The sequence below is a fragment of the Lissotriton vulgaris genome, chromosome 4_1, assembly GCF_964263255.1.
Source record: "Lissotriton vulgaris chromosome 4_1, aLisVul1.2, whole genome shotgun sequence".
Lineage (NCBI taxonomy): Eukaryota > Metazoa > Chordata > Amphibia > Caudata > Salamandridae > Lissotriton > Lissotriton vulgaris.
Genome location: NC_141691.1, coordinates 374697730 through 374725589, shown reverse-complemented (window position 1 = coordinate 374725589; position 27860 = coordinate 374697730). Strand labels below are relative to the sequence as shown.

At 44.4% G+C, this 27860-nt stretch overlaps 1 protein-coding gene across 2 annotated transcripts in view; it reads right to left on the bottom strand.

Moving 5' to 3' along the window:
* TBX22 (T-box transcription factor 22) overlaps positions 1-27860 on the bottom strand; it is a 108342-nt gene that overhangs the window by 21311 nt on the left and 59171 nt on the right. For both annotated transcript variants that reach the window (XM_086966776.1, XM_086966777.1), the window contains one exon: positions 22788-22852. In XM_086966776.1, coding sequence (XP_086822902.1) covers positions 22788-22852 — 65 coding nt within the window. The remainder of the gene's footprint in view (positions 1-22787; positions 22853-27860) is intronic.

Sequence of the window (27860 nt, the reverse complement as noted above, 5' to 3'; positions counted from 1 at the left end):
AAGCAGCCGCACTTACATTACAACCAAAACAGTTCTAGAATGCAGTGACAACAACTAATAAAAGGCATAAGCAACAACGGAGCTGCCTCTTTTAAATGGGGCTCGCAAGCAGATAAGTTACTTTACCTTGCTCTCTACTTATATTCCTTTATCTTATTTATTGGGCTAAATGCTTATACCTGACATATTTATTATTGATTACTAATGAATACTAATTCTTTCTTATACTGATTGTTATTTATACTGCTTATACTTATACTGCTTATACTGAATCTCTGGATTTCCTTAAAAACCCTTTGCTCCCCCTCCCTCGACTTCCAATTTACGGTCGTCGAGTCTGATCCCACCCCCCTTCCTCACCGAAGTACTTTGGGTGGGCCCGCATTCCGCACTCGCTGTTGCCGGCGATTCGCCTTCAAGAGTGCCTCGTCCTTCTTTCCTGTGTTTCCCTTAGCGTCTCACTTTTCTTTATTTCATCCACTTTTTAATTTGGCTTTACCGCTCACACCATACCGTTGATAAGATCCGTGTTCGCGAGCGCATCTCTCCCCTTCCTAACAAGGAATGGCCCTAGGCAGCGGTGGCGTCACGCCCCCTACTTGCCTACGGCCTTTCATTTAATCCTCTGGCTGCGGTGGCTCGAGCGCATCAGTTACATCGCGCTCCCCAGCGGCTGCCGGAAACGTTACCGATACTGTTTCTCATCGCGTTTTCAGTGATCTTTACTGTTACAGCTTAATAAAAAAAAAAGGGAAAAGCATAAACAAACCTTATTGGAAGACAGGTTTTTCCCATTTTATTAACCTTACTGATTCTGACTTTAAAGTCATTAATATATACTCAGCACATGTCAGATTATATCCCATACTAAAAAGCTTAACAATATTAAAGAAAGAAATATATATATAGCTCTATCAGCACTTATATTTTCAGTTAATCTAACCCTTACTTACCTATTGTTCACAAGTCCATATCCAACAACAGCATTTTTCTCTTCTAAGTGCCTGTTATGTCTGACATGGAGTCCGACTATGCCATTGTCAGTTCCCCTAATCACACAAGTGACTCTTTTAAAAACTTCCTACAAAAAGAAATGAGGTCCTGCATGATGGACACGCTAAAGGAGGTCATGTCATCTAAGAGACCCTTTCTTCCTAAACATGATGACACCTCTCCTCGTGATCCTCAGTTCTTACACACCAAGAGCAGTAAGAAGTCCAAACACTGTGAAGGCACTATGGGAGGTCGTGGAACCTCATTTGACTTGGGAGGTCCCAGCATCTCAAACTTGTTGGGAGGCCTTCGCGCCTCAAAAGATACAGGTGTCCCTCGCAACACAAATAGGATGGGTGTCCGTAGAGGCACAAACTTGATGGGTTTCCCTAGTGACACGAATTATAATAGTGCCCACGATGATGCAGGTACCGACTCTGATGAGGAAGAAGCCTTCCATAATCCCTATGAAGAGTTTGTCCTTGACCTGGACAATGAAGAGCTTGACTTCAATAATCAGTTCGAGCTTGACTCCTCCCCCTCTGCTGAAGATGCTATCCTTGACTCCCTGGGTGGAGAAATGTTCTTTCCTCTCAACATCTCCCACCCCAATAGTTCCAAATGGTTTCCCCAAGATCATGTTTCAAAATTTATCACCAGATGGCTAAGAAATTCTCTTGAGAGGGAAACGCGTAACACTCTTAGGTCAGAATGACCAAGGCCCTCCATTCAAGACAAGGTTTGTCAGACCCCAAACCTTGACCCTTATTTAATAAAGTTTTTATTCAAACTAGGTAAAGACCCTAGGAAGGGCCTTGAAAGAGCCCTCAAGAACTTCCAACTGCCAAGATCGTCTCCTCAACATTCTCGGCCCCTCACCAAGCTTTTGGACCTATCCGAAGATTCCTATATCTCCAACTCCCCTCTCGACATCAACCTCATTAGAGGTTGGAGCCAAAGGGCCATTGTTTTGCTTGGTAACGCACACTCAAGCCTCAACATTGAAAGGAGGAAGGCCATCCTTAATAAAAATCAATCGTAAACTGGGTGATTTAGCTGAGAAAGAACCCTCACAAAACCCCAAAGGCCTCCTTTTTGCTGAGGATATGATTAAATCTATAGGAAAATATGTTTCCACCTTTACTGCCCTAGAAAAGGCCCAGAGCAATCTGAGGCGCGTCTTCAACAGTAATGTTTTTGGACAGGCTGGAAGAAGGGACCGTTTCGTCCGGCCGTAGCAACTACCGGCCCTTCTCCTTCTCATCCTTCAGAGCAGAGGATCATCAGGCAGAGGATTCTACCCTTCTAACCGTCAGTTCTACCCGCAAAGCATCAGAGGCTCCCGAAACAAAGGTTACTCCTCCCGTGTAGCTCTCAACAGCAACTCTCCAAGTAAGTCTCCCTCTTGCTTCTTCCCCTCCCAAGGTCGGGGGCAGACTGAAATACTTTTACCATGCTTCGAAATCTTTAACTCAGGATCCGTGGGTTCTGGAGACTGTTCAGGGTTTCAAAATAGACTTTATAGATCTTCCTTCCCAAACACACACGCCCAAACCTTTGATTCTTTCAGCAGAACATCAAGAGATTGTCAAGAGAAAATCCCATCCATGCTTCAAAAAGGCCCTATTGTAGAAGCGTCATGGTCTCTAATGAGGTTCGTCAGCACTCTCTTCCTGGTTCAAAAAAAGGAAAAAGGTTGGAGACCGGTTATAAACCTATGAGAGGTAAACAAGTATCTTGTCTGCAGACACTTCAAAAGGGAGGATATTCACCTCCTCAGAGACCTCCTTCTACAAGGAGACTGGCTGGTCAAGCTAGATCTAAAGGACGCTTACTTTAGCATCCCTATGCTCGAAGAACCCCAGCCCTTCCGTCAATTCATCTGGGACAATCATCTTTTTCAATTTCAGGCCCTCCCATTCAGGCTCTCATCCGCCCCTTGGTGCTTCACCAAGATCATGAGAACTATTGTCTCTTTCCTGAGAGAAAGAGGCATTCGATTAATTATCTATCTAGACAATTTCCTTATCATGTCCTAACTCCACTCTCAAACTTTGGAAGACCTCAAGACTATCATGAATCTCATAGAGAGTCTCGACTTTATTATAAATCGGGAAAAATCTATTCTTACCTCTCAAAATCTCTAGAATTCCTCGGGTTCACAATAGATACCTTGAAATGTCTTCTTCTTCTTCCCAACAAGAAGATCGCCAAGATTCACAAAGAGATCAGATTTTTTCTAAAACAACAATCTCTAACTCTTCTGGAATTAGCCAGGCTTCTGGGCTTACTTTCTTCCTCTATTGAAGCCATCTTTCCTGGGCCACTGAATTACCGTGCTCTCCAGAGAGTAAAAGCCCAAGCCCTCATGTCCAGTCTTTCGTACGGGGACCTTGTAACCCTAGATCAGCAGGCCAGGTCGGAACTCTCCTGGTGGCTGGACAATTTGGATGCATGGAATGAGAGAGCCACCTTCGGCTCAACTCCGGATTTTGTCCTGGAGTCAGACGCCAGCCTTCACGGATGGGGCGCTCGCCTCCTCGACCAAAACACAGGTGGTGTTTGGTCTCATGTGGAATCCTCCCACCATAACATTTTTTGGGAACTTACCGCCGGTTTATACGCCCTAATGAGCTTCAAACGCTCACTGCAGGGCAGATCTATTGTCCTCAAAATGGACAACATCTCCACAGTCTCCTATATGAACCACCTTGGCGGGACAAGATCAGCAGACCTCTCCGATTTAGCCAAGAAACTCTGGATATTTTGTTTAGAACACAAAATATCCCTGAAGGCAGAATATCTCCTGGGAAAGTCAAATCTTTCCGCAAATTGGAATTCGAGATTCCTTTTAGACTTCAGTGATTGGAAACTCAATGTGAACGTTTTCAACACCCTGTTTAATTTTTGGGGCCCTTTCGATGTAGACTTATTTGCAAGCAGATTGACTTTCCAACTGCCAAAGTACTTCAGCTGGATGCCGGACCTGGGCGCTCTTGCAGTGAACGCCTTTCTCCAGTCCTGGTCTCACCTTCAGGCTTACGCCTTCCCTCCCTTTGCCATGGTCAAGAGGGTTCTGCAGAAAGTGAGACAAGACCAGTGCTCCTTGGTCCTGATAACTCCCTTCTGGCCTTCTCAGGCATGGTTCCCGACAACCTTGGAACTGTCTTGCGACATACCCTTCCTAATTCCTGCAACAAAAGGTCTGGTTTAAAATGGAGAAGATTACCACCTAATACTTTCAGGGAATTTGAACCTTCCTGCGTGAAAAGTGTTAGGGAATCCAACAAGTTGTCTGGACTTTCGTCATCAGCTCTCTCTCTCCTCAGAGAGTCCTGGGCACCAGGGACACATTACAGGTACAACAGCATTTGGAGAAAATGGTTTTGTTGATGCATGGAGAGGAACCTGGATCCTGTGGAGGCTCCTATCGTCAGCATAGTTAATTTCCTTGTTGACTTATTCGACGATGGCCTCTCCCATAGATCTGTTAATTGTTACAGGGCCCGGTGTTACAGATCAGCGAACGCTGCCGGAAATTTTTAAATTTGTATCCAACCACAGGAATTCGGGAAAGGAAAATTATTGTAAAACATACCTGAATTACAACTCAATGCTTTACGTTGGATTAATTAATACAACAGGCAATTTCTTGTAACTGTGTAGATAGGGTCTCCTGTATTTATTATTTTGTTATGATAGTGTAATGTCTATAATTGTGATTGTTTCTCGCCGGATTTTAGAATGAGTGCAATACATTTTTATTGAATTGTAATGCGATCATATATTTGTTTTGATGTAATCTTGTACTTTGTATATGTATTTTATACCCCATTTAAATCTGTAGAATTGTCTTGTTTTTTAATAATGAGAGGTTAGACCTTTTTGTGGTAAGTAGACCTTTTATGCTGCAAAATAAAAAAACATTATTTTGAGTGCTACATCTCTGATCTGGTGATACATTGATGAGTGGGTGGGTTAGCGTATGATGCTACCTGAGCGAATGACAGCTGGGAGTGTTGAATTGTTATATTTTACCTCAATGCCAAAGGGAAAATGTGCTTTCTCCACTGTTTAGTAGTTCCCTGTTCCCTTTGCCAGAGGGTCCGCCTCTCTAGTTGTATACACAAAACAGTTTTTTAAATATGCCTAAATGACTTTTAACTAATTCTAGACATAAAATGTGTATTTGTAAAGCACACGTACACCCAGACGTATCTTGGCGCTAAATAACAGATGTTTATTGTTACCCAACTCAATGGAACTCATTTTATTGACCTCAGATGAATGAAAGGCTGAGTTGATCCACTGGGATTTGAACCTGTGATCATGAGGTCAAACACAGGCGCCTGTAGTGGATGCATTAGTCCACTGAGCCACCAGACCCGGCATTTAAAGATTCTTAATGCATGCTATTTTATTTTACTTGAGGTTTGACATTACTTTTTCATTTAAACTGGAGAAAAATCAGTTTAATATAATTGAGTATACTTACAATAATTAAAGATGTAGTTTAAATAATTTAAAAGTTCGGCAGCATTTTTGTCTTTACTACTACATTTAAAATAACTATAGAAAATAAATTTATATATATATATATATATATGTATATGTATTACCTACTGGCGGTCGCCAGTAGGTAGTTATAGTTAGGACCTAGTTTCCATAGGAAATCCGCAACATTCTATTTGGAATAACTTTGGCGCAGGTTGACAAATCTTTGCGAAATTCTTAAAGAAGATGGGGCTCTCCGCTCCGCTCCTTCCCTGAAAGTTTCGGGGTGATTCGTGATTCGGGGGCTTAGAAAAAAGGGGGTCCCAAAATGTGTTTTCCCCATGCAATTTTCCATAGGGACCTTTAGACACAGCTACAGCCCGAACTGCTGAACGGAAGTACACCAAATTTGGCAAAAAGGTAGAGTTTGGTTCGCAGATCACACTTTTTATGGGGTAAATCCGTTCAGTAGTTCCTGAGAAAATCAAAAGTAAAATCATAGATAGATCTATAGACGAAGTACGGTACGCGTACAGTACGCATACCCACCCAAGCACGAGCTTTATGCTAATTGGTTTCAACACTAGAAACCAGGAAGTGTTGGCAGCCATCTTGTCCAGAAAACATTTTAAAAAACGCAAAAAAAGCGAAAATGGGGCAGGATTTAAAAAATCGCTGGATATGCGTAGGGTACGCGTACCCTGCCGATTAAAAAAAACAAAACAAAGCGGCTCCCGCGGTTTCATGTAAATTAGCCCCCGGGGGGGCAAATCCTGGGGGCTTTATACAAAGAAAGTGTGGGGGTCCCAATCCCCTCATACTGCCCTGGGGACCACCACCCCCGGGGCAAAGTACGTATTATAACGGAGTAACACGGACCCTCGCAGCCCCGGGGACCGCCACCCCCCGGGGCTTCAATGTACAATGATGGGGGGCCTCTAAGGACTACGGAGTCCCAGGGACCGCCACTCCCCGGGGCTTTAATATGAAGTATGCGGGGGCTCAAGGCCCCCCAGCAGCCCTGGGTACCGCCACACCCCAGGGCTTCTTTTTAAAATAAAATTTTAAAAAACTAAAACCTGTGTGGGGGGCTCAAGCCCCCCCACAAGCCTCTGGGGAGCGCCACCTCCCCGGGGCTCTAATATTTAAAATAGGGGGGTCCGTGATGGACCCCCAGCCCTGGGAACCACCACCCCACCGGGCTTTACAAATGATGGGAGGGGGGCCACATGGCCTCCCTCCTGAAGCCTGTGATGGCACTGAGGACCGCCACCCCCAAGGGCCAGCTCCTGCAGTGTCCCAGGGTGCCCACCCCTGGGACACTGCTGTTTGCTATGGTAGGGCAGGAGCTCTCTCTTTCAAAAACCAAAGCCGATTGCTTTTCTGCATGGGGGGCCGCATATTAGCTGCTCCCCAAGCAGAAAAGCACTGCCGGCTCGCGCAGAATGCAGGGAGCCGGCAGCGACCATGGGGGGGCTTGGGGACCCCCACACGGCCCCCAATGAGGAGGGCCAGACCCTGGGGGATGAGGTCCATGGCGGCAGAAGTGGCCCCGGAGGGGGGCCACGCGGCCCCCTCCCCAAATAATAAAAAAAAGGAGGCAGGCTGGCCCCGGGGGATGGGGACCCTGGGGCCTTAAGTGGCCTGAGGAGGGGGGCTGCATGCCCCCTCCTTAAAATAATTTTTAAAAAATGAGACATGTCCCGGGGGATGGGGTCCCCGGGGCTTGGATTAGCCACGAGAGGGGGGCCATACGGGATAGGGTCCCTAGGGCCCCCCCCAAAAAAGAAGGGGGGGCCGCACAGCCCCCCTTCTTAAAAACAAAAAAATACAAAAAACGGGATCGGGGAGGAGGCCACACCCCCTCCCTGCACCACTCTGCAAACGCGCCTCTTGGTGCATTTGCAGAGGGGGAAGTAATTCTCCTTGAATACTGGGGTCCCTGGGGGCCAAGTAGCCCACCAGGAACCTCCAGTATGTGCCAGGGGGCTGCATTTCAGAGAGTTGTAAAAAGGGGCATGGCCTCATTACACCTCTCTGCAACGCAGCCCCCTGGTGCATTTCCAGAGTGGGAACTAAATCCCCTTGAATACTGAGGGTCCCTGGGGGACAACTAGCCCACCAGGAACCTCCAGTATGCGCCAGGGGGCTGCGTTGCAGTGAGGTGTAAAAAGGGTGGTGACCTCATAACACCTCTCTGCATCGCAGCACCCTGGCTCGTTTCCAGTGGGGGAACTAAATCCCCTTGAATACTGGGTGTCCCTGGGAGCCAACTAGCCCACCAGGCCAACTAGACCAACAGGTACCTCCAGTAAGTGCCTCGGAGCTGCGTTGCAGAGTGTTGTATAAAGGCGGCGTGGCCTTTGAACACCTCTCTGCAACGCAGCTCCCTGGTGCACACTGGAGGTACCTAGAGGTCTAGTTGCCCCACAGGGGACCTCAGGATTGAAGAGGAATGAATTCTCCAACTTAAAATGCGCCACAGAGCATGTTTGCACACATGTCACCTCAGGCGCGCCCCCTTTCTTCACTATTAAGCAAAATATTCCTCTAAAATCAGCCAAACTGCGAATTCCGATTTACTCACCTGTTATCACGAGAGTCGCCAGTGCTGCATCTTTGAGCCCAGTATGGACCTGAAAAGTAAATCTAAGCGTACTTACCAGTAATTTGTATTTCCTTCCATAGGAATCTATTGTGTGGTTTTCACCAGAAAAGTTTCTATGTGTCTATTTTTGAAACGTACAAATATTCTTCTAAAATCAGCCGAAGTACGAATTCCGATTTACTCACCTGTTATCAGGAGAGACCTCAGTGCTGCATCTTTCAGCCCAATATTGATCCTGAAAAGTAATTCTAACCATACTTACAGTAACTTGAAATTCCTTCCATAGGCTAACATTGACTGGTTTCACTTGGAAATTCTTCTGTGTGGAGTTTTGGAACTTTAGAAAAATTCCTCTAAAATCAGTCGAACTACGAATTCCGATTTACTCACCTATTATCAGGAGAGACCTCAGTGCTGTATCTTTCAGCCCACTACTGATCCTGAAAAGTTATTCTAACCATACTTATAGTAACTTGAATTTCCTCCCATAGGCTAACATTGACTGGTTTCACTTGGAAATTCTTCTAAGTGTGGAGTTTTGGTACTTTAAAAAATTCTTCTAAAATCAGTCGAACTGCGAATTCCGATTTACTCACCTGTTATCACGATAGTCGTCAGTGCTGCATCTTTGAGCCCAGTACGGACCCTGAAAAGTAAATCTAAGCGTACTTACCAGTAAGTTGTATTTCCTTCCATAGGAATCTATTGTGTGGTTTTCACCAGAAAAGTTTCTATGTGTCTATTTTTGAAACGTACAAATATTCCTCTAAAATCAGCCGAAGTACGAATTCCGATTTACTCACCTGTTATCAGGAGAGACCTCAGTGCTGCATCTTTCAGCCCAATATTGATCCTGAAAAGTAATTCTAACCATACTTACAGTAACTTGAAATTCCTTCCATAGGCTAACATTGACTGGTTTCACTTGGAAATTCTTCTGTGTGGAGTTTTGGAACTTTAGAAACATTCCTCTAAAATCAGCCAAACTACGAATTCCGATTTACTCACCTGTTATCAGGAGACCTTAGTGCTACATCTTTCAGCCCACTTCTGATCCTGAAAAGTAATTCTAACCATACTTACAATAACTTGAATTTATTTCCATAGGCTAACATTGACTGGTTTCACTTGGAAATTCTTCTAAGTGTGGAGTTTTGGAACTTTAAAAAATTCCTCTAAAATCAGCCGAACTACGAATTCCAATTTACTCACATGTTATCAGGAGTGACCCCAGTGCTGCATCTTTCAGCCCACTACTGATCCTGAAAAGTAATTCTAACCATACTTACAGTAACTTGAATTTCCTTCCATAGGATATCATTGCATGCTATAGAAAATATAAATAATTTTAAAAAATTACACTTTCAATATTTTTTTTAAAAAAATGTTTCCAATTTATATTAACAATATGTAATGTAATTTTAAAAATAAAATATCTAAAAATAAATACTTTAAAACAATGTAGTAAATCAGTATAAAAAATTAATTAATACATTTAAAAATTATTATTTACAAAACCTTTGAAATTCACAAAAAAAACATAGCTTTCAGCCACGTTATAGTTAGGAATTAGCATTTAAAAAACCTTAGAAGTTCACTGAAAAAACCATAGGTTTCAGCCACGTTATAGTTAGGAATTAATATTCAAAAAACCTTAAAAATTCACTGAAAAAACCATCGATTTCACACGTTATAGTTAGCTGGACATTTCACTCATACAAAACCATTGAAATTCCCCCGTTATAGTTAGTTCAGCTAACTATAACTTGCGCGCCCGCACTGCACTGCTGATGACTTCACATATTACATCACTCATCACATGGTCAGTGACATCACTCATGACATCACTGATGACATCTCAAATTGACAGCCAATTAGAATTGAGCACGTGATCGGGACGGTGCACTTATCCTACAAGGCCAATCCTCGCACAATCCGCGGATCCTCCGCGCCCATAGATATGTAAATGATTTTAACCGTAATTTTCACAGAAACTACTTAACAGATTGACACCAGATATGCGAAAGGCACAAGTTGGAACTGAGGACTATCTCTCTGCTAAATTTGGTGTAATTCCGTTTAGCCGTTCGAGCTGTAGCCGTGGATAAAGGTCCAATGGGAAATTGCATTGGGAAAAAAAGTTTTGGGACCCCCCTTTTTTCTCGGCCCCCACTCCACCAATCACCCTCAAACTTTCAGGGAAGGAGGGGGACTGAGCTGGCCAAAAGTTTGGAAAATTTCAAGAAGATTCATCAATCTACGCCGAAGTTATTCCAAATAGAATGTTGCTGTTTTCCTATGGATAATAGGTCCTAACTATAACTACCTACTGCCAACCGCCAGTAGGAAATATATATATATATATATATATATATATATATATATATATATATAGATAGATAGATAGATAGATAGATAGATAGATAGATAGATAGATAGATAGATAGATATATAGATAGATAGATAGATATATAGATAGATAGATAGATAGATATAGATAGATATAGATATATATACACACTTATAAAAAACAAATATATTTTCCTCAAACTTTTTCCTAGTTTAATAAACTTTTGTACTTTTCCCTATACTTTACCATACAGAGTTCTCTGCAATCGGGCAGGAGATCTCCTCATGGTAAAGTATAGGGAAAAGCTCCCTATACTTAAGCATAAAAAAATCTCCAACCCGGTGGCGGAGATAGACGCAAGATAAAGTAGATGGAAAAGTTAAAAAGTTTATTAAACTTCAAAGAAATGTGTAAAATATGTTTATAGTGCATTTTAATATAAATTAATATGATATATTTATTACATGGAGAAGTTAAGTAAAAAATATTTATTATGGATTAATAAATATTAAAAGTGATGCATAGAATTAATGAAAGTTGATTTAATTATATTAAATGACTTACATGAATTTTAAAATATAATTAGTCTTATATATTTTTAACAAAAAAATTACATCTATTTTAAATATGTAATTTAAATTAACATTATTTTCTATGGGGTTTACATTTAAGTTCTCACCACAGTTATTGTCTTTGGGAGGGCCTTGCAGTACCAGGATTGGCCATGTGTGGTGCTAGACATACTGCAACATTTTTAGTAGTAACTTACACTTGTACAGTAAGCTACACCTTCTTTTCAGTGGTTGAAGACGTGTATGTCTTCACCTCTGAGTATCTATATATATATATTTTGTGAATAGCCAAAGGTAGTAGTTAATCAAAAGTGTAATAGTAAAGTTACATGTGTAAATTACATACAAATGTAACTCACCTTCGTGAATAGCCCTGCTTGATTTTTAGGTTAAATGTTCAGGGCTGGAGACAGTGTCAGTCACGACCTCGACAGAGGTATTCATGCAATGTCATCTATCTGTGTGGACAGGCGTAGCCAGTACAGGTAACAACAGTGGGGCTGTGGGGTGGGGTGGGGAAATCAACATACAAAAAGATAGGGAAAATAAAATAAATAAGTTAATAAAACAACTAGCCTTGTGCTTGCCACATCAACGAGTTGACGATGCGACTCGCTCAGTCAGTTGTTTTATTTATTTATTTTATTTTCCTTCTCCCGTTGTATATCGACTTCACCTCTCCATGCTAAACCGCTGTTACCTGTACCAGCTACACCTGTGTGTAGAATGTAAGCAAAGTAGGTGTATCTACCCTTCCTTATGCCCACAAAGCAAACATACATTGTGAGAAATATGTTACAGTTGTTAAGTTAATGGTGGTGAAGTGTGAAAGGGTATTGTCCTAGTGTGCTTCAGTCCTAAGGAATGGTTATCAGCCCATGTGCCCAAACTGCCAAAGATACAGGGTTCATCATCCAAGAGGGTTTAGCAATATGGATTGGTCCTATGGCTATCACTTTTAATTGAAAAATAGATTGCTGTCCCATGGTTTTTAGGGAGACACTAACTATCCCACATATATTCTAATTGTATATTGAAATTGTTGAATATGTGAGACCTTGGCCTTTAGGTGTTTTGGCATTGGTTTCTTGTAGGTCTCATGTTATTGATGATGGTGGAGAGCTCCAAATATCTCATAAATACCTCCTCGTACTGATATGGAGACTAAGGGTGTCATTCACAAATGCACCTCAGATTACGTAAACTAGAACTCCTGAAATACTGTTTTACATATTCTTACATTCCTTTTAAATTAGCCTAAAACATATAACATGGTAATAGCATGTGAGTAGTCAGGGAATATTCATATACAATTAGTAGAAAGAGAAAGAACTGTGTCCTCATTGCACAATATTATTAGAAAGTTGGATGTTTGAGGGATATTTCACAAAGGCATGTAAGAGCTTTTTAAAAGAGTAAGTGTGTAGTACAGCATCCTGTACTCATACATGCTTTTGTGAATCAGTCCTTAACATTTTGGAGAAAGCTGCTACTTCACTGGCAAAACAAAGATTCACATCTTGAGGTACTTTCAAAATGTCTAGTGGTCAAGTTGAGCTCAGAGGGTGTCCAGTAAAGTTTCATGGCTACGTTACTGTCACATAAAAATGAGTACTGCCTAACCTGGCACAGAAAATAGTAGAATGACTAGTCAGAAATGCAACAATAATCTTAAACTGTTAATTAGAAGAAAGCAGGGCCTACAGACATAAAGGGCAAAATGAACTAGACTGGCTGATTTAAAGATAATGCATTTATGCACTGTAAGTCAGTGTAGAGAACGTGAAACCAGACAAAATATAGTCATACTCACCTTTAAAAAAATGAGTGCAGACAAATTCAAATTTGCTACAAGCAGGGAATGCCATACAGAATGGCAACAAAATCTACTATATTTTCCTGCTGATGTATCATGGAATTTAAATTATCAATTATCAGAAAATCTTAACCACAGAAAGTTAGGGAATGCACCTCAACTGCCCAAATGGAAATAGCACGTCTTCAGAACTTCTCCATTCTGTGTATTCAGTTTGAGCTAACAGTCAGCCATCTCCATGAAAATGTTGAATTTGAAACATTCTTAAAAAGCTTTATAAAGTTGGCAAAAGGCAAATTTACTAATTTTAGAAACCCTCCTGGTAACCGGTACAAGTAGTTTATGTTGACTTTTTCCAAATTTCAAAGAGTGGAAGTAACTAGCTTATTGCCATATGTGAACATTGCCAGACAAGGTTTTAGGCATATTCATTCAAAAAATGTTTTTGTGAATATGACCTAAAAAACATGTTATGCTACCATAACTAATTTGTTTGGACAACTTCCTCATAAATCGATGTTTTTAAAAAACATGCTTGTCATTTTTTGTGGGTTAAAGGAAATATTGTTCTGCATGTATATCACTGAAGCTGATTACGTTTTCTATTTTGGCCTACATGTATGTAGTCCAGTAAAGTGGTATCAGTTCTACACATCGGCTTTGCCTTGCTCAAAACAGGCACACTTTTGAAAAGCAAGACACTGCCAGGTGGCATTGGAGAGTTAAGTGCTAATGGTTCAATACTCTAAAACACTGCTACCTAATGTTTGCAATTCACTAGCAGGTTCCATCAGCTATATCGAAATACTAAAAGATTTCAACATTCAAGCTACTAGCAGGAATTACATGTGGCTGAATATAGTTTGCTAACTTTTAGAATAAGTTTATTAACATAGGGCCATATTAATCAAGAAAGGACGATACATTATCGCCGCTTTTATCGGCAGGAAACTGCCGCTAAAGCGGCGATAATGGGCTTCATAATATGCCCTTGTGAATTCCCATAGAAATCCAGGTAAACACCAGAACCTGGGCTTCTATGGGAATTCACAAGGGCATAATATCAAGCCCATTATCGCCGCTTTAGCAGAAGTTTCCTGCCGATAAAAGCGGAAATAATGTATCGCCCTTTCTTGATAATATGGCCCCCAGTTTGTTAGTAAATGTTGGGCAAAGACAACCAAATTACCTTATCATAACTGATTTATCTGGCTCATTTTTTCAAAGAAACTTAATTATTTGCTCATAAACCAATGATTATGATTTGGGATGGGTTAACAGAAATGAAACGTAGTTTGTTTGGTTGATCTGTCTTGAAGTGCCTATCACATGATACATTATTAACCCAACGAGCTCTTTCAATGTGGTAGTGGTACACCATCACTGGCTATAGCTCGTCATTGTTGAATTAAGTGCTGTAATATATCTTGCACCTGGAGGAAACATCCAAGAAAATCCTGACTTTGTGTGATTTCAACTTGAAGTTCCAGTCAGAACAATCATCAGAGCACATTGAGAACTTGAAGTCACTATAGTTAAATTCATGTGGTGCATAGCCCATTCATACACCTCTCCAACATTTCACAGTTAGGAACTATATAAATATAAGTGTAATTGTTGAGGAATTCAAACCATATCGCTACAAACATCTCTGACCTTGATGACTGGAATATCTTTATTATGCTAACTTCTCCACCTTGAACACGTTTATCCTACTGTGATACCGTGTGATGCAGTCTAGTGGTTGGGGGGTGGAGTATAGTGGAGGAACAGGAATGGGAGGAGTCAGGGACGGACTCGGGGGCAGTTAGAATAGGGACAGGGACCAGCATTGATGGATAATAAAGAACTCCAATTCATAGCACAGTCTAGCGCCATTGTTGAGGTAGCAAGATGCTACAGCTGGCGACGAGGGTGGGATCGGGCGCACTGTGTGACCTGTGCTGATCCTGCGACGCTGCATAACGCTGTCCCCCGGCGGCGCGAGTGAACAGCCCGCCTTCGCGACTGTCGTGATCAAAAAGAGCGTTGCGGCGAAGAACGAGCCGCCAGACATACTTGTCCTGAAGCTCTGTGGCTGCGAAGGCTGCGTGGAGCGGTGAATGCCATGAATGAGCATTCGAGCGCGATCTCGCGCAAGAGGACCGGAGCCCGCCCCGCGTGTGGGGGCTGGAGGGTAACGACAAAAGTGCCCATCGGGAGCCCACCCCGGCGGCGATTAATGTGAAGCTCGCCCGCGTGTGGGGGCTGGAGTGTGCAGTCTAAAGTGCCCACTGGGAGCCCACCCCGGCGACGACTGACCCGGAGCTGCTCGCCCCGCGTGTGCGGGCTGGAGCGTGGAGACTGAAGCGCCTACCGGGAGCCCACCCCAGCAGCAATGGCGAAAAGGCAACAGTAAAGAGGAGAACAGCCTCACATGGAGCGGTAGCTGGGCCTGAAAGCAGAGGCCGGTGAGTGAAATCCAGCGCTGATGAACGCGGTGTCTCCGGCGAAGGAAAAGGCAAAATCTCGTTGCACACGAGATTCTCGCAGCGGCCATTTTGAGGTCAGGCGCGAGATTTGCCCAATCCCCTGTTAAGGATCCCCGGCGGCCATCTTTAAGTCAGGCAAAGCAGAGTTTGGAAACAAACAGTGGCACATACAAAACAAGCATTGGCAAACAGAAGAAAACAAACATTGGCAAATGTAAGAAACAAGCACAGGCTAAGGCAGAGGTGAAGCAAGTAAACAAGCACCAGCGAATACAAGAATCAACACAAACAACCACAAGCAAATGCAAGTGGCACAAGTAAACAAGCACAAGCAAATACAAGACATAAATGAAGACAACCATAAATAACGACAAGCAAGCAATAAGGAAACACAACAAGCACAAGACAGTGCAAATCTCGAATATGGCAAAAGCAAGCAAATGCAGATCTGGAACGCAACAAGCACGAATAAAGGCAAGTACCAAAGTAAACTCTCAACACCACGTGAAGAGAAATAATTACGTTAAAAACAAAGAAGCTGAGAAATAAGTGATCCAGAAGCATGAGTAGACAAATATCAAGGAAGCCCTCTATCGTCAACTAAGTCATTGGATAACATGCACTAGTACGGGAAGAAACGCAAGAACAAGATGTCAACGTTACCACGTACCATCGCGGAACAGCCCTCACCCACCTGCAGCTAGCACACAACACTAAAGAAAGTGGGAATCTGCTGAGACACGAGTCACGCATAGTGTAGCTGATTGGTGGCCATTCTGAACTCAAGAAATCCAAGCCTCACTCACTAAAGCATACCAAAGTAGTTGCGAATCTTACCAACCTTAAAGGAAACGACTAGACCAAGGATCACGGCCGAAGAGGCTCAGCAAAGAAGACGGGAAGCAAAGGAAACAGTCCTATGACCGTAGCAGATCAAAATCTTTCTCCCTCATGGCGGTGGGAAAAGCAACACAACAATCCAATCCCTGCATTGAAGTGCCACCCCCAGTGACACAGACTGACTTTCAGAGTTTGGGTCCTAAATGGAACCGGTGGCTGGAATCACTGGATGATTTTCTTGACGCCACCGGTGAGCGAAGAGATGGAAAATGTCTGATACTACTCCTCCAGCTGGTGGGTCATGAAGGCCGATGCTTAATCAGAACTTTTTCTGAAAAGGACACAGAGACCTATGAAAGACTCCAAGAGACGCTACGAGCCCATTTCAATGCAAAGGAAGACGTGGATCATGAACGCATCGCCTTCAACACTGCACGGCAGGAACCAGGAGAATCATTGCCAAACGTCATCACCCGGTTGCAAATTCTGGTACAATGCTGCCATTTCAACATATTTACAAATGAGGATGCAGTTCGACTCGGGATAATCGAAGGCTGTTCAAGTTCTAATACAAAGCGCAAGATCCTTCGAGGGCATTGGTCGCTAAAGGAAATTATCAGGAAGGCCGAAGTTGGAGAGCGGGTCAAAGCAAGAGAAATATCAAGAGAATTGCACCTGAGTGCAAGACACAAAGAAACCAGGAACGAGACATTTCTCATGTCTGTGAATAAAGCCCAAGAAACAAACAAAACCAGAAACAGGGAGGGTGAAGACAGATCAGAGATAAGACAACGGGAGAAACAAAGTGACATGAAATACCCTGAGTCAACAACACAAAAGACCGGGATGATCCAGGATTGTATTGAGACAGCTTCACTGATAAAACCTCAAGGAGTTATTCAACCTCAAGGAGTCATTCAACATATGGTGCAAACGATTCTGAAGTAGATGAAGTGTCAAGTGGGACAAATCGCACCAATGGACCAGATGACAGCCTGCCCAACAAATGTGCAAGAAAGGCAAACTATAGAAGACTGGACCAGTCACATCAACACTGGAAATCGGTACACAATCACACCCGTAACACAGATGTCAGTGTACAAAACAAGCGGGAAGAAGAAGCAAACCGCATAAGATGGACCGATCCACTCAGACACCGGAAATGGGAAGACAAACACATCCACGACATCCGAGACAACGAAGAAACTGAGAGGAGACCATTATCATCATACGAGAGAGTCAGAGACAGAATACCCTGGAATCAAACACAGGAAATAAATATGTGGTTATCAAACAACCTCTCCAGTGAAATGACACCGAATTCACTTCGAGAAAGGTACCCGGAGAAATATCCCAAAGAGAACTCCGACTCTAGGAGCAGCTCGTCACGGCCTACCTGTGTCAGAAATCCTCCATTCAAGACACACTCAAAGGAATGTTATCAAAGAAAATCGACAAAAGACTCCTCTGATTTAGAAAGCACATCTGTTCGACCCCTCAAGTCGACAGTCATGGTCCCGACGACGGTCATGGTGTCAACCACCTGAACACACCCTAAAACCAGAGGACATTCTTCTCATCAAGAGCAACATATCTCACACCAATGTCTCTGAATACTCAATCACTCCACAAGACAACCTGTCATGTCAGTTGCGGGTACATCAAGACATAAATAATATACCTTCAGCCCTGCTGGGGTCAGCGAGGCTGACTCAAAGGGCCTACAGAAGGAAAACAGGTATAGTGGACATTACCCACCGGATGGTAAAGGACTATCCACTCACTCTGCAAGGAAAGCCAGACGTGTCAACAGAGACAGATCATCATCGGATGAGAGAGAGACATGCACATGCCCAGACAGTCAAAGGGTTCACCAGTCCCAAACATGAGTGGGAGTGGGTGAGACAACCAGAGGCAGCGAATGAGTCCCCGAACCAAACTAAGATGACCTCCTCAGATAGTGCCTTACTGCCTGGTATACATGACTTTGAACAGGAGGGCAGTGTTGCCCTCGACCGGACAAGACAAAAAGAAGTAAGATTATATGCGGGTGCTCGGAAGAGAACCAGAACATCATCCCCTCATGAAGGAGATCGAGCGTCAATCGAACAAGAGCCACAAAGGAAGACAGATTGCCGACATCAAGCTGAGTCTTTCACGGTCACCTCAGAAACTGAAGATGAGTGGATCACCCAGAAGCTGATTGGAAACCACCACAAACCTGAGCACAAGAAGACCACATGAGACGTTTTGCAATTTCAAAGATGCATTCCTGTAGTAAAGGATGCTCTCGTCAAGGCGACAGAAAGTCACACAACAGAAATGGAGATACGTCTCCATAGCTTAAACAGGCGGCCCGCGGACCCGTGTGGCTGATTAAGGAACTATAAACATGTTGGAAGTCAATTTTATTTTTGTCAAGAAAGGGGGAGATGTGATAACGTGTGATGCAGTCTAGTGGTTGGGGGTGGAGTATAGTGGAGGAACAGGAACGGGAGGAGCCAGGGACGGACTCGGGGCAGTTAGAATAGGGACAGGGACCAGCATGGATGGATAATAAAGAACTCCAATTCATAGCACAGTCTAGCGTCATTATTGATGTAGCAAGATGCTACACCTACCTATAATAAAACATTGTAAAAACAAGTATCAAATCCTCAATCTAGTGGTTCAATGGAGAACGGACTGAGATTAAACTAATCAGCCATGTTGTATAAAAATGAGCGTTAGAGTGTCAGAACTCTGTTCAGAGGACCACAGAGCAAGCAGTAATTACTGGGCTCCATCCGTGGTGGTTGAGGCCTTTTACTCCTAAAGTCCCAGGCCTGGCTCAGGGGAGGCATGAACAAGGGGACAGCCCCACGCAGGTCAAAACGGTGTATAGGGCAATGGCCCTCCATCTTTCTCAGTGCAGCACCAAGTGCAGTAACAATTATGCTTCACTGCAGCCCCCACCTGGCAGGGGGTCTCGGACTTTGGCACACAATTTGGCAGCCTGATTAGTACAAGATTCAGAAAAGGGGCTGGTGATGCTTGAATCCTGATGGTGCAGTGAGCAAGGGACTCATGTCTGAGCATACCCTTCCACGCTTATGGTGGACAAAACGATTCAGAAAAGGGGGTGGTGATGGACAGAGTATCTGAATTAAGCAGAATACTCGTACCCAGTCAACAGATCAGGGCTTGATCCATCACCGTTTTTTAGCTCACTGCACCATCCCAGCTCAGAACCTGGCTATATGCAAATTAGTCTGTCCCTGGCCCAGTGCATCATGGGAATAGGGCAGACCAAACTACCAAGCCAATTCTCGTGGAAGGGTATACTCAGATGTGAGCCCCTAGCTCATTGCACCATCAGGATTCAAGCAAGCCGGGTCGAAGACGGCTGAAATGCCAGAAACCGGTCCCCGGTAGCTTGTTTCCTTCCCAGCATAAGAATTGGCTTGGTAGTTTGGTCTGCCCTGTTCCCATGATGCACTGGGCCAGGGTCAGACTAATTTGCATATAGCCAAGTTCTGAGCTGGGATGGTGCAGTGAGCTAAAAAACGGTGATGGATCAAGCCCTGATCTTTGGACTGGGTAAGAGTGGTCTGCTTAATTCAGACACTCTGTTCATCACCACCCCCTTTTCTGAATCATGATTAGTACAAGAGCCCCAGTGGACAAAAATCTCACACAGCACTCCCGGGATCTATGCAACAGGATCTCGCTCACTAGTCTTGGGTCAGGCAGAAGCTGGTGCTACTGGTTCCATGTAAGTGTCTTGCTCCTCCTAGGTGCTGTCTCCTCACCTTCATGGGAGACTGACAGACTTGTGGACCCTAGTATTGGCCAAAACAGTCAGAGCTCATGCTGAGCTACTCTACAATGATGTACAGCTTCAGTTTGATGACTTGAGAGTCTCAAGCCCCCATTTTTATAATCCATTTCCAGACATACTTGTGATTGAGTGTCACTGCATTTGAAGTTCATGTCCTTAGGGTTGGTCACTTTGAAGTGCCCACTCCTTTGTTGAGCTCTTGATTCAGAGATCAGTCTGTCACAGCAGGACATTCCACAATCATGACAACCCCAAACACAAGCCAAGGGAATGACTAGGGTTTCACACCTGAATGATAGTCTCAGTGATATGTGCTTCAAATGTTTACCAAATGGCCATAGCCCTATTCTTTGTGATTCTCTTGTCATCCTCATCTCCCTCCTCAGATGTGCCTGGACTCCTTTGACCACTGACATCCTTTCCAAATCAAAATGCTCCTGTTAAAGTGCACTGCAGAGCCTTGCTCTTTCTTCCACCCATGTGTGCTACCCAACTCTCAGAAAAGCACCAATCTGCAAATTGTCTGAGGTAAACCTCCTCCTCTCGTTACTCCTTCAGCAAGTATTGAGCCAAAAGAGACCCCAGTATCCTCTGTGTATTGTGCCCTTTACAAGCACATTCTCCTTCACTTTTTTGTTTAAATAGCTTTATTTACATTTTTCTATTTATTCAGAGGTAGGAGATGATATGAGTAAACATAATACATGAGGGATATGGGCATGCTAGTGTTCACATTAACGGTATAAACAAGTTACCAACGAGGCCAACGTATCCTTTTTCCTGGAATACATATGCCATTGAAAAAAAGAGAGCTTCCTATGTTTCCACACAAAATACTCGAGCCTACATCATAAGTGTTTCACTGGTCTTAGCTAGGTGAGGGAATACTTGCACCAGGTCATCAAACAGATATTTGAGAGGTCGCCTCACCCACAACTTATCGTGGCATGCTTTATCATAGGCGACTTCTCACATTGGAGTAGGATGGTACCAATCCAGTCGACTCAACCAAGTTGATGTGGCTTGGGAGTTCTTCAATAACTTTTTTAGGACAATACTTTTGGCCCTGTTAAGAAAAAGAAGAAAAGGGGAATAACAATACCTAGGCGTGTACCCAAAGGAAATCCCTTTATTGCTGGATATCCCTGGTATCCATTAAAACTGGCAAAAGTAAGGTCAGGAATCTAAATGTAATGATTCCTCTGGCAATTTCAAGGTGCAAAAACTGCTGCATGTGCATGTATGTAGGCAAGTCTGTGTGTTCTGTATCTTCCTCAGGTGAAAAATAGGGCATATTGACGGTTTGGCAGGTGCAGGTTTTAGTTCACCCCTCATTCAACAGTAACATCTTCAGAGAGCTACACCTGAAGAGACGCTTGATCCATACTGCATTTGTGAACTAGTGCATGGCTTGTCCAAAGAAAGCTGCAAGGCAGACAATAAACCAGCCAATCAATCATTGTCACTGTACTGTGCCATAAACGTAATGATAGGCTACAAAGAGCACTTACTGTTGCAGATCCTATCAACCACAAAAATGTTGTTTGTAATAATTATTATTATTATTATTAATGGGGTTTTGTTGAGCGCAAACAACCCGGAGGCCTCGTAGTGCATAAGCGAATATATAACAGCATGGATAAGATTAATGTGCTAACTCTTTATACAACTGTGCATGACAGTTGTACTTGGTGGTGAATACCTGGTGTATGATCTATTATACTGATGTGTTGTTTTTTATCCTCTGAGCACATTCTCCTTCACACAAACACATTCAGATGCATGCAGTCTACAATGTGATGTGCCTGTTTCTGGGCACACATACATCCTAGAGCGGTCATGCAACACCATGCGATTTCTCCAATATGATGGTCTTTTCTACAAGCACACACACATCCTAGTGTGCGCACGCAACTGCTTGCACTATTCTTCGTGCACTGTACCATCTTGCAGGTCCACATACATCCTCACGTCAATCGCTCGCACAATTTTTTCTGCTTTGTACCATCTCTCTGCCACATACAGAACTGTGCACTGCACATGCAATGCCTTGCACTATTTCTCCTGCACTGTACTATCCCTCAGGCACAGGTACACCCTTGCGCTGCACACAAGCCCAATGCAGGTCAAGCATTGGTTGAGTACACAGCAGCTGAACTTTACGGGAGTGAGCCAGGAGCCACCTCTCTAGTAACACAGGCACAGTAAACTAGTGACACAATAAACCAGTCAAATCAATCATTGTCACTGTACTGTGCCATAAATGTAATGATAGGCTACAAAGAGCACCTACTGTTGCAGATCCTATCAACCACAAACATGTTGCCTACCTGCATGGCACACCCACACTCCAATGCTCAGGAAATGCTTGCATGGTAAGTAAATAACAGGACAGAAACACAGTTTAAGACATGTAAGTATCAATGAGCCCCTATCAGCAGAGTCCATCAGTGCATAATCATGGATTATCTACGGCATTGCACATTAAAACAGCATACATCAAACCAGCTCTATAAAGAGGACTGGACTAAAATTGCAAATACGGTATTTATCTTTGTGGACTGCCATCCCCCTAGCCATACGTCTCAGTTGTAATTCAGAGCATATGGACACACTCCATGAATCTGCACATTTGTTTGATGCATGTTGCCCCTACACAAATGTATGGCTGTTTTTCAGTGAATTAGTTACATAGCTTAGAGACATGTTGACTGGAGAATAAAACACCTTTAACTTATTGAATAATATATCTGCTTTGCATTTTTACATTCACTTATTATGCTATAGGCATTCAGGATCTTCATTAATTTATTATGTTTTTACCTGTTTCTTCCAGGGTCTCTAAAGCCTTTAGCAAAAGGATTCCTGTCAATTTTCAGTTTGGTAATCTATCAATGTCAAAGGAACAACATTAATGTGAATTGCATGAGCTAAATAAACATATAAAGCTTATGCTGTACTTTCTTGAATTTGAGCTTTCAAATGATATTTTCTACTTTCTAAAACACTTCAAGTAAAATTGTTGTTTTTTCATTATCATAACATATTGACATCCAATCACTTTGCAGTCGAAGTATACACTACCTCGCTGTTTATCATTGTATTATTTTATTTCATTTGTTATGTTTCATGTCTGTAATGCATGTTACACAGAGTATTAACATTCTTATGAGGCCTTGGTATGTAATATAAAGAACATGTGATCTGCATGCCTCCGAGAAAAAGCAAGAATCAAATTCCAAATACGAAATAAAAGCTTTTTAATCTTTATTTTACTTTTAAGTTACACATTCACTGAAAAGCCTACACATTAATTCATGTTTACCACCAAACAAGATGCATTTCCAATGGACCCAGTTTAATAATATTTTACACCTATGTATCAAATGTTGCACACAAAACGTATTTAACCTTGCAGAATACATTTGATGCTTACAACGATGACGTATTTTTAGGGGACATGTGGGAAAGTGTGTTGAAACCATTAGTTGTGTCTTTGCGATATTCACAAAATATTGTAATAGCTTTTCAATGGCATTTACACATTTAAAACTACTCTAAAAAAAAGTTGGGAGGTATTTGTAAATGGAGTGTGAAAATCCAGGCACCTTTACATCTACAGGGGTTTATGAAAAAGCTTTTCTTCACACGGGAAACATATTTTTCATGTGAAGAAACGAGGAAAAAAGTTTTAAGAGACATTTGCACCTCATGAAGAAATATAAACAAAAAGGTCACATTTAGAAAGTTGAGCTAAAGATATAGGGGCAGATTTACAATAAGTGGCGCATCCCTGCATATCAGCAGGGATGCGCCACTTATTGTGCGCCATGACTCCGCCACCATTGTAAATGCGACGCACCAATGGGCAAAAACGGCACAGATGCGTGACGCATCTGTGCCGTAAAGGCGGTGCATTGCTGGAGTTGTGTCGCAAGCGCGACGCAGCTCCAGCAAGACTCTGGGGGCCCTATCTTGTTAATGCTGCATCAATCCTTACACCTGCTTCAAGCAGGCGCAGGGTTTTGACGCAGCATGGGCCCCAAAGTGACTGAGTGAAATCTTGTAGATTTCACTAAGCTACTTTTAGGAGGCGTTCCTGCGCCGGAACACCCCCCACCCCTGCGCAGGAACGCCTCCTTCTGGCACAGGGCTTTACAACGTGACGCATCTCCCAGAGATGTACTAACATTTTTGTGCCAAAAATGTATTTTCTATTTATTTGTGCACAAGTCTTTAAAGCAGGGTGTTATTTTCCAGATCTCGTGGCGCAGTTGACTAAAGTATTCACTGCTGAAATGTAAACATTTTTTGCATGTTTATAAAGCGCAAAGTAGACCCGAAGGTATCACAGCGCTTTACATAAGTACCAGTTGCATTACAAACGTACACATTCATTTTTGTAGGCACAGGGAGATTAACAGCCTGATTCATGAAAACCGGAATCTGCGATTTTCAAATTGCGATTAACTGCTAATCGCAATTTAGAAATCGCAGATCAGTATTCATGAATTTTTGCGAGAAAAAAATGTGATTCGCACGCAGCCGCAAAAAGCGTTTCCGATTATCGAAAATCGCAGAATAATCGTTATTTTTGGCAACATCCGTGTAGGATTTGCGATATCGCAAATAGCGATATCACTAATTGCGAGATCGCTAAATGCGAGATCGCAAAATCGCGAGATCGGGAAAACGGGAAGTCGCATTTCGAGCACAGTGATGACATCACAACCAGGAAGCAGCCAGTTCCCACCCCCATTCACCACAGTGAGGCAGACCTCGAGGCAGCAACTGAGTCAGCTCCTGCAAGGACACCTGCAAACTTGGAATACCACACCCAATCTCACTGCAGCAATGGCAGAGGAGGCTGTACCTGGGCCCAGCAATACCGGGTGCAAGAGAAAACTGAAGTTCTCCGAACAGGAGTTGGAGCACCTCATCGAAGGGGTGGTGGAGAACCACTCTAAACTGTTTGGGAGAGAGTCAAGGAGGGTGCCTGAGCAGGAGAAGCGGAGAATCTGGGTCGGGATAGCGGCCACAGAGAACTCCGTGGGCGTGGCAGACTGGTCACTTGAAGAACTAAAGAAGAGGTGGTACGACCTCCGAGGTCGTGCCAAGGAGAAGCTTGCCGAGAGGCTGGGAGAGTCCCTGGCCACTGGAGGGGGAGGACCTACAGTCCCTCCAAACACCCCCCTGGAGGACCGCGTCGAGGACACGTTGGAGCCCGAGGCGTGCATTGGAGTCACCAGACTGGACTCATCCCGCCCCACCCAAGAGAGCCAAGGTAAGTGGCATGCGACTGCGACCCTGTCCCCTATGAATGGCCATGACCCTATAGCCTCCCATAATATTCCAAAGTCATGCCATCGGTGCACATTAGGTAATGCCCTAAAGCATTGTGGGACATGTAGTGTGGCCACAATGTACAAGTACCCCAATGCAGCCAGACAGGTTCCAAAGTACGCAATGCCACAGCCAGTCAGGGAATGTCATCCAGCATGCATGTAGCAACTGCACGTGTGACAGATACATGCAACTAATGAACGTCCACTTCCCCTCACAGGTGGCGCAGACAGCAGCGACAGTGACAGGCTGCTCATCGATGAGCAACCACTGGATGCCAAGGAGGTGCCGTTACCAACACAGCCTGCACCAACAGGTGCAGCACCTACCCCTGCAGCCAGGCCCACAACATCTGTGCCTCCACTGTCTGGCGCAGCACCTACCCCTGCAGCCAGGCCCACAACATCTGTGCCTCCACCGTCTGGCGCACCATCTACCCCTGCAGCCAGGCCCACAACATCTGTGCCTCCACCGTCTGGCGCACCATCTACGCCTAGCTCAACTCCACCAGCAGCTGGAGCATCCACATCTGGTCCAGCGACAGCGGTGACACAGCGGCCACCCACTGTGGCCAGCCAGCAGAGCAGGCGTGGCAGGGCTCGCCTGCAGAACAATGCAATCAGGCGCCAGGAGGGGGATGGAAGTGCGCTTGCTGAGCATGAGTATAGAGCGTAGAATGCTACGCATTCACCAGCTGCAGGCACGCCGGCATGGGGCCATACAGATGCAGCTAGATAATATAGGCCACAATGTGGCTAATGTGGCTGAGCGGATGGAGCGCATGACGGCAGCCATGGAGGCCAACACATCTGCTCTGATATCCCAGCGCAACACCGCCCGCCGCCGCCACCGGCAGCTACTGACGCGGCTGTCCGCTTACACTAGATCGAACTACGTGATCGGGAATGCCACGTCGCAGCTAACGCGACGGTCCCTGGCTCAGCAGCAGCAGCTAATTCAATGCTGCGAGAATGTGGCCAGAGTATTAGAGCACCTCACCACTGCCGTTATGGCACTACATCCCGCTCTACCTCGCAATGTCGGGGGGGACGATGCCAGCGAGGGCACCTCAAGTGTGAGCAGCCAGTCTGCCTCACAGGTAGCGGTGTTGAGACGTATCAACAGGCCCACTGCAGGGTCACGTGCGGTGGCAGAGGAGGAGCCGGAGAGGCGCTTGGGCGCTTCACGCCGGAGGCGCACCTGACTAACATGTACTTTTACAGGCACAGGCTGACACTATAAGCCTGCCCTGTGTTTTGGACGCAGCAGTAAGGGGCAATACTGATTGCATAGGAAGGATGGCAACTTGCACTATTATTGTGAATCAAACAATAATATTTATTATAGCATCACACATTGGCGTTCTGTCATTATTTCAATTTGCATGCAATTGTGATTTGTTGGGTGAGGGTGCACTAGAAACTGTTCATTATGATGTGGTTGCTGCGTCTGTGGCCTTCAGCTGGGTTCTCCCCGCGTGCATGGCGCACATGTGCAGGTGGCCGGTCGTCCCCTTCAGATTCACTGCCAGAGATGTCTACAGGTATCCGGCGCTTGGTAGCAATGTTGTGTAGTATTGCACACACAGCCACAATGCGGCATCACACATCAGGACTGTAGTACATGGCCCCACCTGTCTTGTGAAGTATGCGGAATCTGCTCTTCAGTAGCCCAAAAGTCCTCTCAATGCAATTCCTTGTGCGTATGTGTGATACGTTGTAACGCCGTTGCTGTGGTGTAGCAGGGTTGAGGTATGGGGTGAGGAGGTATTCACGCAGGGCGTAGCCACTGTCACCTGAATGAGAGGAGCAGAGGGTGAGTGCCTGTGCAGCGCAGCTACTTCATCGCAGTGTGACATTGTGGGCAAAGTGTACTTACCAAGTAGGTGTCCTTCCCCGAAGTCTCCCCTGGACAGTCATGTGTGGAGGCCGCTGTGCCGGAATATGAATGAGTCATGTGTACTCCCCGGGTACTGTGCCACTATGTCCGTGATGTATGTCTTAGCATTGCAGACCATCTGGTTGTTGAGGGAGTGGTAGGACTTGCGATTGCGGTACATGTACTCCGTTGCAGCTGGTGGGCAGATGTGGATGTGGGTACAGTCAATGCATCCTATCACGTGTTGGAAATGGGCGACATTGTAGAAGTGAAGATTGGTCTCATCCAAATCCTGTTGGCTTGTTGGAAATTTGATGTGGTGGTGTAGCTGGATCAGCATTGCGTCAAGGAAACTCCCTAGGCAGCGGGACATGGTGGGCTGGGATATCCCCCCAGCAGCCGCAACTATCCCCTGGAAGCTCCAGGAGGCCAGGAGGTGCAGGCTACACAATACCTGGACATGTGTTGGCATGGCATTAGTCCGCCTTGTTGGGTGCTGCATCAGGGGGTCAAGGTCCTGAATTAGCTTGATGATCATTGCCCCATTCAGGCGGTACTTTGCGTATATTTGCTCTCTGGTTTGGCCCAGCAGGGTGACCCGCTGGCGGAATATCCTGGCGTGGATTCTGCGTCTCCTCCGTGCTGCTCGCTGTAGCCTTCGCTGCCTGACCACCA